The following is a 17,180-nucleotide window of genomic DNA, read 5'->3' as shown; positions in this document are numbered from 1 at the left end:
GTGCAGCTCTGGTCACTATAACTCATCACCAGATGCTGCATGCCTACCTGGTACAGAGCTCAACGTGTGGAAATCAATCTCAGATAACCTTTATTGCGTGACAGGGAAAAGCCTGGCATTTCTGTCACCTGTTTTATCACGAGCAGGCGTGCAGCCCAACTTGACGTCATGGAAGGTGCTTTTGTGACGAGATAGACGCAGAACAGAAACTTTAACAGAGGGATATCACCATTGTGGTGCTGTGACTGTTTCAACCTCCAACTTCCTTTTTTATTATGACATACTGAGATTAACGTAGTGAAAGGTGACTGAAGGGATTTCTCTGTTTTCCAGGTCTATTCACATCTGCATTACATGTGTTCTCCTATGAACTGCTGTTTTTCCCCACCCCTAAATACCACTTCCTCCATGTGCGCGTCTGAAACCTAACCTCCCTCCTCCTACACGAGTCTTCACCTCCTGTACTTTATCTCTTTCTCTCCGCCTGTCTCTCTTTGTCTGGATTTCTCTCTAACTTGCTGACATTCAAACTGTGAGGCTCTCAGCGGCAGGTCATCTCAACCAAAGCAGAAGTAGGACGAGACATACAAAAAACCACATTCTGTCTGTCCTTCACATACGGGTTGAGAATTATCCTGTGTAGTAGTCATTTCAGAGCATCATGTGGGACTGTAGTGGCTTGGCTGCAAGTCAGCATGTCTGAGGAGTCTCTTGTGACGTTCGCCCTTTGACTGGATGGAGCTCTCTCTTCTGGAATGTGTCTGAACTTCTTCACCCAATTTGGACAACCATCGCAGTCAAGAAACACCCCTTCTCAAAAAAAACAGGTGAGGATATATCGGAAAAAAATCTGACTACATGATGACATCTTAACAATTCTATTTTACGTAAAAAATCCTTGAACAATTATTTGAAGGAACTGAACGCAACACTAAAGAGGTTAGAAAAATGTAAAGTCTCTTGAATGTTATGCACCAAAGGCTTTATATATATGGATTTTCTTCAGAAGTTTATAAGAGCAATCTTTCCCTCCTAGTCTTACTTTTGTCCCGAGTGGACTGCTGTCAAATGAAAGATGGCTTGCCTGAAGCTATGTGAGTCAGTCTTGCAAAAAATAATTAGGGTAGAAATGTCTTTGAGTGGCTGATTCTCGGCAGGCTTGAATGTTTTTAGCGTTAGTCCCACTGGTGGTCACCACGACAGGCTAGAGAATGCAGCACAGGACTGTTTGTGATACAAATAGTGGAAAACGGCAAAATTATACACGAGCACTAAGACTACTCCTTTTTGAATCATAGCCTTGGTATGTTGGGGTCAACTTAGGGGGAAACATCCATCTTTCAGTTTTGCGCTGAAGAGGAGGTTTGGCAAGCAGCACAGATACTCCTTGAGAGGAGAAGCTGAAGTTTTGCTTCTTGTTTACAACTTACAGGTGACAAGGCAGCGTAATAGCAACCAGGCTTTCCTTTCCTTTTACAAACACATACTTTGGTAACACATAAGAGAGCACAGACCAAAGCTCGAACCAGCAGCGTAAAATATGCCTGTGTATACTTGAGATTATGTGATTAATGGAAGTGTCAGCATTATTTGATTCACACATAAACATGTAAAAAGATGAAACTATTAGCAGAAGAGGAAAAAAAAATGTGAAAGTTGGTCAGCAGAGCATGGTTTTTAAGGACATAACTGTTCGTCAGTATTACTTACATTATTAGTAAGGGGAAGGCCCATCTGTGGTTAGTCATAATAGCCAGACTGATGACAAAGCAACAGTCTGTGAATACTTTTGTGGAATGTACCGGAGTTATCAGCAGAATTGTCTCTTACAGATCAATTTAATGAGGTAATGAATGAAGATGCCCAACATTTTAAAACTTTATGAAAAATCCATTAAATTACACACACACACGCACACACACACACGCACACATGCACACACACATATGCACATAGACACACATACTCCAGTACACACACAATACGCACTATGATACCCCTGAGGAGGCAAAGGTCTGCCTCTAAATGGCTTCTGCATTATTGAATTTAGATGGGTTAGGCTATCTCTGCCCAGACGTTAATGGCATTAGATGCTTCCTGCTCCTATAAGCAGACCACAGGCCACCCTAAGTAGCAGAGCAAAACAGAGAGAGCAAACAAATATCAAAGAATCTCGCTGTGATTCTGAAAAACAGCAACAGAGATACAGAATACAGTGATCGAGATGGAGATTGACAAAATGAAAGATACCCCAGAGTGACTCCATAGCTCTTCGGGGCAATCTTTAATTTACAGGAATTGATAATTATAATTTGCCTTAGTAGGAAATCATTTAGGGAATCAATGTCAAGGAGATACGCAGATACCTGCCGCACAAGATTTGATCTCTTGATCTTGTGATGACATTTAGCTGCAGTATGCTGGAAATCATTCTTTGACATCGAGCAGTTATGTGTCATCTCATCATCAGAGCAGCTAAACTATAAGTGAGACCGATAAATATCCAGGTGTGTTTGACATCACACCCGTGCTGTCCAAGTTCACTTCACTCATTCGCCAAGCCACACCAAAATAAGCATCTAAACCCCAACTGTCTGGGTGAGGTACCTAATTCATCTTGTTCTGATGATAGTTATATCATCAGTTATCCCAGGCCTATCAGTCACAGTCTGTAAGAATACTTTAAATTAGTATTAAGTGATTGTTTTTGCTGGTGTGTCATTGTCTCTGCACAGAATCACAAATTTATATCACAGAGATAAATTAGGCTTCAGTTATATTAAGCAATGAGTACAGCAGAAAAGCTCATGCTCACTTTATGAATGATTATCAGAGCTGCCCCTGCCTGCCACTCAGTTTTAGGTCATGCCGTGCAATAAGAGTGACAATTTTGCACCCAATTTCATGAAAGCAGCATTAACACAGAATAATGTAATCAGTAAGGGGATGGAAGCAGAACTTTCTGCATCCAATTTACCAGAAATAAGGCGTCAGTTCCCTGTTGTTCTCAGTTTCGGTGGCTCTAGCTTCCGAAAGAACACTTGAAATGCAGCCGTGATGAATTCTATCTATCTATCTATCTATCTATCTATCTATCTATCTATCTATTATTTTTGTAATAGAGGAATAGAAGCAGTAGAATTTGGAAATCTTCATTCCTATAAGATCCGTGGGTGCATGATTAAGCCTGCACCCTCTCTAAAAAAGAAAGGACTTCAATTCTCAACACAACATTGCACTGAAGCTAGCTCTAATTTGACAGCTTCAGGGAGGATAACCAAATGACATAATCGCTTAAACTCGCTGAACCATGAAATAGAATGGAGAAATGAAAAAAAAAAAAAAAAAAAAACGCCTTTGTACTCAGAATTTGACATATTTTAAGTTATGGGAGTTTATCTCACTTGTGTCACTTTTAGTCCTAGCCAACTGATCCAAAATGTACCTTAATGTTACTTTTTTGTGTTTGCAGGTGGATTTGTTTAACGGGACAGCAACCAAAGAACGTGGCAGATCTGGAGCTACAATGAACCTCACGACCACAATGCCACAGATAACAATGAACTTCACAAATGCAACACAATCTGACTCAGATGAGTGTGTGGTTATTGACAAAAGCATCATCAGTGACCTGCTGATGGCTGTGTACATTCTTGCTTTTGTCTTTGGTTTGATCTTCAATGTCCTTACTCTGGGCCCCATCTTACAGCAAGTACGGAGCCAAAATGTACTTGGCATCTTCCTCCTCAGTCTGTCCCTCTCCGACCTGCTCTTCATCTTCACCATGCCGCTTTGGATCAATTACTACCACCACGACCACCACTGGAAGCTAGGTGTGACCTCATGCAGCATAGCGGGTTTCTTCTACTACTCCAACATGTACATCAGCATCTACCTACTCTGCTGCATCTCAGTGGACCGCTGCCTGGTGGTCACCTTCCCTCTCCGTTTCAAGACCCACCGCACCTCACGCTACGCCTGGGCACAGTGCCTGTCTGTGTATGTTGTGGTGATGGCGCTGCACATCCTGGTGTTGGTCTATGACAATCTTAAGGATGCCCATGATAATAATGACCGTTGTTATGAGACCTTCCCCATGCCCAAGCCTGTTGCCTTGTTCAACTTGCTGAGAGTGGGCATTGGCTTCCTGCTGCCCCTTCTGGTGCTGGCAGTGAGCTACTGGAGGGTGCTATCCAAAGTGGGCCAGAGCCCCGGCATGAGCGCCCAGGCTAAGAGGAAAGTGCGCTTGCTCTCCTTTGGGGTGATTGGTATTTTTTCTGTGTGCTTTGCTCCATACCACATCCTCCTGCTGGTACGCTCGCTTGTCTTTTACTTCAGTGACAGCATAGCTCCTGATGGGAGTTACTGCAAGTTTGAGCAAAACATGCACTTCACTTTTTCACTCACACTGGCTCTGTCCAGTCTGAACTGTGTGGTGGACCCTGTGCTGTATGTGCTGGTCAGCAATGGAGTCCGAGAAGAGATTAAACTGTGTTGGAAGAGGCACAGAAGGACACAGACCGAGCAGGGCTGTCCTCTAACTGCATACAGCAGAAGGACTGTTAGTTCAAATTTAATATGAAGAGGAATATGTATGTATGTTTGAGTATACACACATTTGAGCATGCATGTGTATGTAAGCATGTACATGCCTAAGCCGTTTACTCTCATGTCTTAATGCTTGGCAGGTGAATGACTGTTTTATTTACATATATACATTACATCAACGCTTCATGTCAAGGCAATCGGGCCTCCTTGGACATAACTAGAGTGCTACTTTTGAATTTGTCCATCACCACGAAGAGGAGTGGGTTGTATAAGATGCATCTCAGAACTCTTTGATTGGATTGTTGTCCCAGATTCTGATGGATGGACTCCTCAGGGGCAGCCTCTTCTGCCTCTGGTTGGACACGCTGCAGGTGAAGGGCCCTTGTGTTTTCCCACAGATCTATACAAGCATATTGTGACTGTGACTGTTGATGACATGACACTGTGTGAATCTGATATGGCTCATTGTCTATTTATCTCAATAACATGACAAAAACCACACTTGTTTTGCATGACCATGTCTTCAGTATTTGACACATCCAGTGAAAAATGTTAAAATTAAATCTGAATAAAGCAATGGTTTGAAGAATTATTTTGATTTTTGTATATTGTGGAATTAATGCAGAAAATCTGTAGGGACTATTAGTTTCATATTGACATATTTAATGTTCCCAGAGGAATGGAGGAACTGAGAAACTGTAAGTCCACACAGTTCTTAGTTACAGTTACGTCTCCTCACTGCAGGGAAATCAACCAGACTGCTGTGTGTGTGTGTGTGTGTGTGTGTGTGCGCACACTTGTGATTCACTCGTGTGTGTGAGTGAAAAAGAGACAGAGTTTTGACATTTCTTCATTAATGCAAACAATGTATCTTTACTGTCAGGCTGAATCAGCTAATGGAAATTCGTTGTAAAATATGATAAGATTATTGCATAACTGATGATGACTCATTCACTAGTATTTATTTTACTGACCAAGATGAAGCTAGGGAACAGACATGTAAAGTGAGAGCACACTTTGTGGTTCACGTTGTTTGCATAAGAACTTTCTGGTGAAGGAAACTGAAAAGGAGCTACCATGCCTCAGCACAGAAACTTGTGTTATAACCTCTATAAGCTGTCTTCACTAACACAGAGCCCGACTGAAAATCTTCTAGTCCTTTTGTTTGTGTGATTTTCTGCTCACCCATTTACTTATAGGGGTTAATCTGCTACACGGGGACAGAATCCTGGTCCCCATGTCAAAAAAGTGAGCTAACAGAACTAATATCAAGTTGTCTAGGACTGTTTACTCAATAACACAAGTTTGCGTATGTGTGAGTGACTTACTACAAAGGAGGAAGAAACAGGCTGGGCAGTTTGTTTGCTGGGTTTGCTGCCCTAAACTTGTGCCAGAGAATGAACTGACCAGCTGAGGGTGACGCTCCCCAGCATGGTCTTTGACATCAGCCAGCCCAAGTGGAGTAGTGGAAGTAATTCATATTTATGTGTGTGTGAAACCTCGGTCCATAAAGCAAACAATGGTGGCCTCTGGTGCGGCGGTCGAGTCACATGCAGAAACAGGGTTTACTTAGTGCCATTACTCGCAGGTCCACATCATAAACAGTTGGAAATAGGAAACAGAAAACAGGATATAGGACAAAAAAAAAAAAACTTTGTGTGCCTATTACTTGTTCCAACAGTGACTTGCCGAGGTTGGGGTTAATGCATTTAAAAGGTTAGGGTTAGGCAATTGTTGGTTATGGTTAAAATGATAATACTACAAGACTGAGTTTGTGTGTGTGTGTGTGTGTGCCCTACTGTAAATACATCTACATCTTCTCATTTGTCTGAATGTGTTTGGGTGCACACATCCTCTCTTTTTCTTTCCCTGATTCAGAGGCAGACACAATAAAGACTGTTATTCGGTGACCAGTGTTTCCATAATTGCTTCTTACTGATCTTGGCAATGAGATAGATAGATAGATAGATAGATAGATAGATAGATAGATAGATAGATAGGCAGACAGACATCCTGCATGTAGAGACAGGAAGGCAAGGGAGAGTGAACTGGATGAACTGAAATCTTGTTGCCTTGTTGAATGTTTAATAGGCCATTATTCATGCAAGCATCAACAAAGTTTCTTGCAGTGCACATCAGTAAGTCACCCGCTGGCACATTACCAGGGTTACCTCTGCAGTTGTCAAGCTTCATACAGTCTGTTCTGTAAAAGTTTTATGCTGACCTTGAGACATTATGATCCCATTGCTGTTCAGCATTAAATTCTTAAACAAAATCCAGGAGTTGTAAAGATTTATCTGCCACAAATTTCGGGTTTTCAGGGGCTCGACTTTGATTAGGAGAGACAGAAGGAAACAGAAAACACAAAAAATATTTCCTTCACTCACTCTATTAAGTGACCTTACAAATATTATTGGTAATCAAAGCCTTAAGCAGTTTGAAGTGACATGTACTGAGAAAGTGTGAATTCATATTTTGGAAACTTTTAAATGCACTTACATTGAACACAGTGACTTAGCCCACTGTGTCATGGTGTTAAGATCTAGATATTGCAGAGCCATTTTATCCAGCCTAAACTTTTTAATGAAGTAGCTTGGGCAGTGGCCGGGCTACTCTGGAAATCAATATTACGTTTTTTGGTAGCTCTCTCTGACTCAGGCAATATTGATCTGAAATAGTTGAGCTATTCTTAGACTCGAGTTATTTTAGTGCTGGATGGAAAATTTTGAGATGAACAAAACAGCACTTGACAGAAAATTGTGTTTTTCATTTCCTCTATCTCAATGAGCAATCACTGCTAATCATCTGTTAATGTTTCTGCTGAATACATCCCTGCTGCTCGCTGCGGTTGTTATTAAGTGCATCTGACGCAGCAAAACATGTTGACAATTTGATTCAATTTAAGCACTTAGCCAACATCTAGTACAAACCATCAAGTGGTTCATTATTAAATTTGATAGTTAATTATCAACACAAGTGGAGGTAGATTTTATCTTTCATTGTGCAAATTCATGCATGCGGTCTGCAACAGTTACATGTCATGTATACACATTACACATTATTTGTACTTGTGTATGTCTATGTTTTCACACAAAAGTTCACCGATATATGATGCATTTGTTTTCAGGCTGTCATTTATAATGATAATAACCTTAATAATAGTACTAGTAATAAGAGCCTTGAAGTAATTGAAATACAAAGACAGAAGAATTTTCCTCACAGATTTAATTTACAAATTAACAGGGTACAGAAACTCACAATGACACTGTTACAACTGCCCGAAGAGCAAAATCGATTTTCAGTGTGGTTCCCTAACTGCTTTCTGATATGCATCAGGGCACTTACTTGTGCGTACATGAAGAAATGTACTATGAGAGACAGTCTGTCTCCACCTGTCTCTTCAACAGACTCAAACACACATGCTGACAAACACAGAGACAGAGAGAGCACTCAATGGTGCATAGCAACACTTTATCAGTGATTTTTTTAAATTATTATTTAATCATAAAGCTAATTATATTCTCAAAACTGAGCAAAGCTAATTGGACTTGAACACAAAACTCTATGTTCCATTAAAAAGACGATGCACTTGTTTGCCCCCATGCTTGATTGCATTAGCCCGTGTTCTGTCATGATGATCAGTTTATCATTTAGTATAAAGACAATAATTGTCTGCAGTTTATTTCATGTAAACCTTCTTCATTAGGTAATACCTTTTTTGCATCAAATTCATTTTACCATGACAAGTTATTTCCATTCCATACAAATTAAGATGCTACTGTAGATGTTAAAGTATAATCTGTTTTGTAAAGAACTATAAAGGGAGTTTAATATACCAGTGGGACAAGCAAGCCTAAAAAACCTTCACTGCCAGCAGGTGAAAGCATTTATCTAAAGAGGCCTTGGCTGTGCAGTGTACTTTCCAGCTAACCACTATGAGAACTTAAGTAACCTGTGCTGATGAAACCAGCCCGTCCCCAACTGATGCAAAGCAACAACAAGGGAAAAAAAGGTGTTAATCTTAGAAGTGTGAACTCTAAAGTGCAAGCTATTTGTTAACATTGTAGTTGTCTTTGTGGCAGTGGAGGTAGGACAGGCTATATTCACTTTAAAAACAACTAACCTTTCTTCTACAGAACAAAACACTAATTCATGGAGCCACTCAAAAGTGCATCAGGGCAGAAATCAAATCGAGCAGAGTTGAATCCTGTCTCAAGGTTCACTTAGAGAGAAAAGGCAGCGTGGCCCCGCTTCCCAACAACACTCAGCAAAGTAATCTGATTGTGAAAAGGTGACAGGTAGCAACAACTGCATGGCCTGGGCAGCTGGGGCATATTGGTTTGCACCAAAGCATTGCAATCGTTCAGTGCTTCAATGTGTTTTGATAACCTATGATTAACCTTGATTGGGTTTGTCGATATACCCTGCACCGTCTTTACCATGAAACTATAAATAATCAGAAGCATTGTTTCTGAAAAACACACTTAAATCTTCCAAGTTAAATGTCATTTAGTCCACATAGGGTGAGTCTTTTAATAAAATTTTTTCTTGATTTCCAGGTCATGAACAAACAAAGGAGCTATTAACCACACTTGATGGGCATAATTGACACATAATGAACACTTAGACTGGTGGCAGCAGAGTGATGGTTATGAGTTGCTTTACTTTCTCGTGCTCTGAATATTAAGTTGATTACTGAGTCAGCCTTGTATTCCGCACAGAGCCAAAGCACTGGTGGAGCAATATTTGGTCTGGATGAAATGTAATTAACAAGAGTTAAAGGACTACGTATTATCGGCAGGTTCACTTGCTCATTGTACTATTATACATATTCATCTCATTCAACCATTTCCACACATATAGTACACACCCCAGTGTGTATGAACAAACACAAAAAGGGGATCCATTTACACAGATGACACAAAACATAGACTGTGGATCCAACCAGTACAGTGGTGAAGAGGGAAAGATAGTTATGTAGTAATAATAAAAGGAAACTGTTTTGGAGTGGAGAGATAGTGGGGTCAAAATAATAAGTTGGATTGTGTTGTGTCTTTCCACAGCTCCTTTGCTTGCTCTGTAATCCACGTGTAGGGTTAAGAGTTCAGTGCAGAGCCAACTGCCTGGAGTTAGACGATGATTTCATCACCAAAACCCCGCCCTGGCTCAGGTTTCAGTTTCAGTCCCCGCTATGTAAGTCGCTGAGCTGCTCAGCCTAAGGGCACGCTAGTGTTTATGCCCTTGGCCCTGTTTAAACTGCAAGATCTGCTCAGTGTCTACGCCAGAGGCTCAGATGACGTCCAGCACAAACACAGTGATCCTGAGGGAAGACTTCATCTTCACCATCACACTGACATGCTACACTATGATCTGAATCTGCCTCTTCACTTTTTCATCGTAAATGGTTGTATTTAGCACTGCTTCTTGAAACTGCACAAAGGAGGTCCAAACGCCATCATGTCCATGGAGAAATATGGCTTAAAATGGTTGTTGGGTAGTTATGTTTAATTTTACCATCTCAGACATTTAGATAAGTGTTGGCGGTAAAGGTGTTGGCTTGTGTCCCATCCGTTGATGCAGTCAGGGTTAGGGCAGTGGTCTGATTGTCAGTAGGTGGCAATATTATGGCAGGCACAGTGGGATATCAGCCCCTGGATCTCGTCTTTTCCACCATCTCCATCTTAATGACTGCGACAGGGGCAGAGGTAGCCTTTCAGGTGCATGCGGACCTTACTATGCAGTGAGGCGTAGATAAAAGGGTTGTAACAGGCAGAGCTCATAGCCACTAAATGACAGCAGACTTGCAAGACATTCACATAACGCTTCCCTATGATGTGGAAGTCTGGGTCTAGGTCCAGCAACAGGTTCAGCACCTACATAACAACATGGAAATAACTGTAAACACATACAATATTCACTGAAAATACATGCAGCAAACATTACTTAAGAAATTGCACTTTCTTTGGTTTGATTATATTTAGTTTGAATGCTAATGCTGAATTATTATATTTAGTAACAGTGGTAACTTAAATTTTTTTTATCATTTAAATTTCCCTGCAGGTCTGCCAAAAAAAAAGGCCCTTGTACATAACATGATAATCCAGTCCTAATCTAACCACACCTCTCTGCAACTGCAAGGCTCATTATGCACATAATGTGGGTTCTGAAAGCTCAACCGAATGACGATGTGATGGTTTCTGTGTTTAATGATGTATATAATTTAATCATCCCATGGGCTATTAAGGCTTCACACTCCTCACCCCAGTGCTGTCAAGTTTATGATATGTCAACAGAAGCATATAAAAGACTGGAATCTGTACCTCTTTTCTAATCCTACATCCTAAACCAAAGTACTCCTGAACAGACACACTATATGGACAAAAGTATTGGGTCACACCTCTTAATCATTGAATTCAGGTGTTTCATTCAGTCCCATTGCCACAGGTGTATACAATTAAGCACCTAGCCATGCAGCCTGCCTTTACAATTACAGTATTTGTGAAAGAGCTCACTGAATTCCAGTGTAGTACGTTAAGTTACATAGCAGGGTTGCCAAGTGTCGAGGCACATAATGCATAAAAGTGGCCAATGTTCTGCTGACTCAGTACCTGCAGAGCTCCAAACCTCCTCTGGCATTAACATCAGCATAAAAACTGTGCGCTGGGAGCTTCATGGCATGGGTTTACATGGCCGAGCAGCTGCATGCACGCCACCACTGAACTCTGGAGTGGTGGAAACATGTTCTGTGGCGCAATCAATCACGCTTCTCTATCTGGCGGTCTGATGGACGAGTCTGGGTTTGGCGAATGCCAGGAGAATGTTCCCTGCCTGACTGCATTGTGCCAACTGTAAAGTCTGGTGGAGGAGGGATAAGGCCATGGGCTTGTTTTTCTGGGGTCGGCCTTGGCCCCTTAGTTCCAGTGAAGGGAAATCTTCATGTCTCAGCTTACCAAGACATTTTAAACAATTCTGGTCTTCCAACTTTGTGGGAACAGTGTGGGGAAGGCCCTTTTCTGTTCCAGCATTACTGAGCCCGAGTGCACAAAGCAGCTCCATAAAGGCATGGTTGGCTGAGTTTGGTGTGGAAGAACTTGACTGGCCTGCACAGAGCCCTGACCTCAACCTCATCCAACACCTTTGGGATGAACTAGAATGGATATTGCGAGCCAGGCTCTCTCGCCCAACATCAGTGTCTGACCTCACAGATGTTCTTGGAGAATGGGCAAAAATTTTACAATTTTTTAGGTACACCCCAAAATCTTGTAGAAAGCCTTCCCAGAAGAGTGGAAGCTGTTATCGCTGCAAAGTGTGGGCCAACTCTATATTAATGCTTATGAATTTAGAATGGGATGTTATAAAAGCCCCTGTAGGTGTAATGTGTGGGTAGCCCAATACTTTTGTCCATGTACTGTATATTGAATTAGCTAAATTGGCAGCAAGGGTCAAGCTGGGTCCAGCAACAAATGGCTTATAGCTTGGCTTTATTTTTGGGTGTAACGCAAAAACCTACCTGCAAGGGCAGCCAACACAGGGCAAAGGCCAGCACAGAGGCCACCAGCAGGGAGAATGTCCTCTTCCTCCTCTGGCTCCAGCGCTGCTGGCTTTGGGATCCCTCCCGAGGCAGAGCATGGCGTTTCAGGGTGATAGTGATGGCACAGTAGGATATACTGACAGACAGCAGAGGGATCATGTAGGAGACAATAAGAATAAAGCAGGAGTAGAGCAGCCGCAGTTGACCTCTATGTGGCCAGAATTCCTCACACACTACTAGATTAACGCCATTGGGCCGTAGGTCCAAATAGCGTGTATTGAGGGATGGAGGGGCTGCCAGAGCCAGAGATATCAGCCAGACACCCAGAACTACTGCCCCACAACCCCACACTGAGATCCTCCTCCGTATTGGGTGAGCTGAGACAACCAGAAAAAGAAAAACAGACATATAATGGTCTATGTAAAAGCTCATCAAATTATTTCACACAATAATAAAGACTGCATGGTATCCGTAGAATATAAACATGAATATATTTGGGGTGAAATAATCAAATAATCATTATAACTGAGGACTCCTACCGACAACAATGTAGCGGTCCACAGCGATGGCAGTGAGGGAAAGCGCTGATGCAAAGACCGTGGCACATTGCAGCAAGGGGACCAGGTGGCAGAGAGGCTGTCCAAATGCCCAGCCGCGGCTGTCAAAGGCGTAAGACGCCGTCAGTGGTACACAACTTAGACACATCAAAAGGTCACCAGCCGCGAGGTTACCAATGAAAATGTTGGTGGCGTTGTGGAGCTTTTTGTCAGCCAAGATGCAGGCCAACAAGAAGGAGTTGCCAACACCAGCTACAGCCACTAAGAGGCAGTAGAGAGGCAGGAAGAGAGGTTTGAAACTTAGAAGAAGCTCCATGCCTAAAAACATGCCCAGGGCGTTGCTGTGGTTAAGTCTTTGACTTGCGTTGCCCTCTAGTCTTTCTCGTCCTGCCTCATGGGTGATGTTACTGGTGCCACTGAAATCCTCATCCATGAAGATATCCATTTCTGTAATCTACCTGCAGACACACCTCGCCTATTATAAAAATAAGGGGAAAATGATCAGCAATGAATAATAGGAGTAAATTCAAGACAGTTATGGCATAGGACAGATTATGAATATTTATGACATCAATGTTTAAATACTTTTTATATCCCTCAATTTTTTTTATTGTTTTTTTTTATTCATCACTAACATACAATTTGTTTTGTTTTTCCAGGTGATTCTTAATGGAACTCGCTTATCCTGTCTTTTTTTCTGAATTTGAGGACACGGGTACATTTTCACAAATATTCCCATGTAGGCCTGCTGTGTGTTTGGCCAAGAAACCAACCACCTGAAAACACTAAGAGCAAGGGTTCATTCAGGCGAGAAAAAAATTAAAATCACAACAGTTGCAGCCTATGTGAATGCTTCACAGTGGGCGGGTGGAGTGGTTCAGTTGACCACCATTTTTTCTAATCTTATTTGTCAAAAGGATTCAAATTCGCTGAGCTACCGCCCTGACACTATTCTCCATATTAAAGCGCGGCTCTCTCAATGGCACTGCATCAAGGCTTTAATTTCAAATTTGGTATGCATGTGTATATTATCAACGGGAGGAATATGTTTTCTCATCACAGCTGGTCTCAGGCGGTCCACTTTATCTGACGCCTTGGAAGAAATCCACCCCTGCCTGGTAACGCTGTTGCCATGGCCTTTGTGGAAGCCATCCAGACCTAGCAGCTAATTTCTGAGGCGTGATGAGAATTGAGAATCCTCAAAATGCAAAACAGGAAGGAAGGACTCTTGCGCTCTCTCTCTCTCTCTCTCTCTCACCCTCCCTTCCTCTCCCTCCTGCTCTCTGACTCTTTCTCTCTCTATCTGTCTAATTTTTTTTTTTTTTAGAATTTCGTTTGTAACCAGTACATAACCTTCTCCAATTACAATGACCACATAATGTCAATCTTGCAATACCATTACTCCATTAGTCCAGCAAGATATTTGAAAGAGAGCTGGAGGCAGAGGCTAGACAAAAATGTACCACAAATGCCAGCATCACCAACTATTATGAGGTCACTGCTGATTGTAGGCAGTTCTGATGTGGTGATTTCTCTCTAAAAAAAAATAAATAAATAAATAAAAGGATGACATGCATTTCAACTTTGCAGAGAAAGAAAATGTAGCTCATGATCCATATAGGTTTGATTTGATCACTATGTACCTGTCACTTCATATTCCTCCCCAAAACAATTCTTTACTAAATAGTGCTCAGATTTCAAAGTCAGTAAAAGTTCACTTTTTCAGTGAGAATGTTGTCATATTTTCCTTTTATTTATGTGATTAAGAGTTACCCACTTGCCAAGTGTCATTCTTTCCTGCAGACCCTCTCAGTGTGATACGTGAAATGTATTTTAACAGAATCGGCTCTACCAAGAAATCGTTTCAAGTCAGTGAACAGCTGTGAAAATGTTGTGTGCGCTGTATTTGATCAAGTATGTTGGTAGTTTGATACAAATACACAATTTCATGAATGACTTAGCAAACATAAGCAAGCACACAAAATAATGTAACCAGAACAAAACCTTTCTTTTTACTTCAGAATTGACAAACTGTGATTGATTACAAAATACAGCTACTCAATAAACACTTAATATGTGTGTTAGGTTGTATATTAATTTCAACTTTTCTTTTACAGGATATGGAAACAAAAGTATGGCAAGTATTAATTAATAAAATAAAACAAAATTAAATTAAAAGTTGGTGGTGTTTTTGTGTGTGCCTGAATGCATGTATGCATGTCTGTGCATGAAAATGTATATAATGAATTAAGACTGAGTGTCCTACCTGTGCTGGTCTTTGAAATGTGAGATATTGAGAATGCCCCTGTCTGACGGCTCCTCAGTTCTGAAAATCAGCTTCTTTCTTTGACGTCTTTATTTTTTTTTTTTACTCATTTTCTCTCTACAGATCTCAGACCTTTGATTTGGTGTGCTCTGTGGCTGCTTATACAGAAGCCTACAATGAGATGGAGTCAGGCAGGGAGACTGCGTTCTCTCACTCAGCAGCAGGAGAGAGTGGCAGAGGGAGAGAGAGGGAGAGGGAGAAAGAGAGGGACCCACATAACCTCTCTCCCTCAAATCCACATAAACTGTGCCCCCTCCTTTTTTCATAATGCACTCCCACCTATTCTCCTTTATTTTCTGCCTGCATCAAGACATACTCACATATCATACATGCACACACTCATCCAGTCATTTGCTCAAACAGACACACATCTTTCACCTAGGCATGTGTCCATCTATCACAATGCACTGGGCTGCAACCTGTTATTTGCCCTCAGGGGAGCACACAACCTATTATTTTATTTTATGTTGCATGAAAGCCTTCATTGTGTTCAGACTCTCCCTCACCTGAAAATGTTGAGACATTTAGACGGTAAAGAAGAAGGTGAAGAAATAATGTAAAATAAAAAAAAAAGGGAAAAAGTCATCTTTGCTGCCCTTGGGATAAGGAAGATGGATGGAAATGAAAATGATTATTTGTTCTAAAAAGACAGAAATCATTTCTGTACAGCATTTTTGCCGCTCCTAAACCTCACCAAATGACGGTGTGAATCAGGCGAGTACGTAATGCAACATACTGTCACTCCTCTACTAGTTTATCCTCGTAAATTCAATGCCCTTTCAGAGGCGCAAAAGGTACAAACAGACAGCAGTTGACATGAATGCACTAATGTTCTAAATACATCTTTTGCTTCTTCTGTTTTTTTCCTTTAACCTCCCTACTGGGTAAAGGCATTGTATTTTTTTTTTTTTTTATCACTGTTCTTAGAAGTGTGATGAGTAATGTGACCACAGATCCAAACCACAGGTCTGTGTCTAGTTTCATAGATCAAATGGGAGACAAATTCAATCCAAAATGAACCATTCAGTCGAGCTTCCTGCCCTACCAAAGGTTTGACAGACATGAGAGCTCTGAGTGCAGAAAAGGCTAAGATGAAGAGTGCAGGGTGGAGAGCAGTGGATGGAAATGACTACATTTCAGGGGAACTCTGTGCAGTTTTTGTGTGGTCACTGTGGAAACTTTCAAAGAAGATGGAAAAGGCAGGGACAATCAGGTAATTTCCAACTGCAGTTTTACAAAGAAAACATGTAAAAGACAAAAAAAAAACAAACAAACAAATAAAAAAAACTGAGGCAACAAACAAGACTGCTTACTGTGTGCAGCGTTATGCGGTAATGAGCAGGTAAGCTTTCAGCACAAGGTTATCAAGGTGTAACTCATGCATGTATTTGGACTTGGAATCGATGCATCACAGGTGTCTGTATAATGGGCTGTCTGTGAAATCACTCAGACAAAATGTGTCCATGCATTTGTGTGTGTGTGTGTGTGTGTGTGTGTTTGTACACTCTGGCTACATTTTAGTGTATGTAGTGAACTTGTGATGTCTTTGTGGTGAGTTAGGCTTTTTCTCAGCTGCACACCTATTTTCTACTGATGAGGGTGTCTCAGTGTGCGTGTGGCTTCCCAGTTCTGTACAAAAGGAGGGTCAGGCGCTGCAGGGATTCTGTTGGTTCTCTCGATAACAAAACAAAACAAAACAAAACAAAACAGCACAACCCATCACTGCAATGCTCACACGGTTCAATATCTCTTTTTATAGTTCATCCACCCCTGAAGGGGACTCGTGATGCATACAGATATTGTATACTGCAACTATATTGACACAAACCAAACCCAGTGGGACAGCAGATATTCTTTTTCATGGTTTTCTTTCCACATTTTGCATTGTATCAGCAAGTCACAATAAAGAGAGAACTCTGATGTTTTGAGGATGTCATGGCAAAACACATTTGCCTTGCTAAATGCCAGGGTCTATCTAATTTTGATTATATACCCCCCAGGGAATGCCTTCAGTGACACACAATCAAGACAAATTAGCTTGACTGCACATCCCACCTCCTCCTTGACCTCCACAAGTCTGCATGACCACCCAACCATAAGCGCCACCCCCCAGGATAGCACACTGAAGAGATACAAAGGAGGAGGAAGGAAAGACAGACAGCAATAAAGGAAGAGAGTGGGTTGAGATGACGATGTTGGTAGGAACAGCGGTAGATGA

At 41.5% G+C, this 17,180-nt stretch overlaps 2 protein-coding genes across 2 annotated transcripts; one reads left to right on the top strand and one right to left on the bottom strand.

Moving 5' to 3' along the window:
- The first annotated feature begins 479 nt into the window (after positions 1-479).
- Positions 480-5,104, top strand: gpr184 (G protein-coupled receptor 184). The gene is made up of 2 exons (XM_030067095.1): positions 480-827; positions 3,473-5,104. The coding sequence occupies exons 1-2, from the start codon at positions 756-758 to the stop codon at positions 4,580-4,582; spliced, it is 1,182 nt and encodes a 393-aa protein (XP_029922955.1). The 5' UTR covers positions 480-755; the 3' UTR covers positions 4,583-5,104.
- Positions 5,105-10,229: 5,125 nt separating this feature from the next.
- Positions 10,230-13,081, bottom strand: LOC115369709 (prolactin-releasing peptide receptor). The gene is made up of 3 exons (XM_030066379.1): positions 12,619-13,081; positions 12,059-12,456; positions 10,230-10,421 (listed from the first exon to the last, which is right to left on the bottom strand). The coding sequence occupies exons 1-3, from the start codon at positions 13,079-13,081 to the stop codon at positions 10,230-10,232; spliced, it is 1,053 nt and encodes a 350-aa protein (XP_029922239.1).
- Between the last annotated feature and the right edge of the window lie 4,099 nt (positions 13,082-17,180).

Source organism: Myripristis murdjan, chromosome 13 (genome assembly GCF_902150065.1).
Source record: "Myripristis murdjan chromosome 13, fMyrMur1.1, whole genome shotgun sequence".
NCBI classification, from domain to species: Eukaryota; Metazoa; Chordata; class Actinopteri; order Holocentriformes; family Holocentridae; genus Myripristis; species Myripristis murdjan.
The sequence above is the reverse complement of the archived record's forward strand: the minus strand, read 5'-3'. Positions and strand labels throughout refer to the sequence as shown.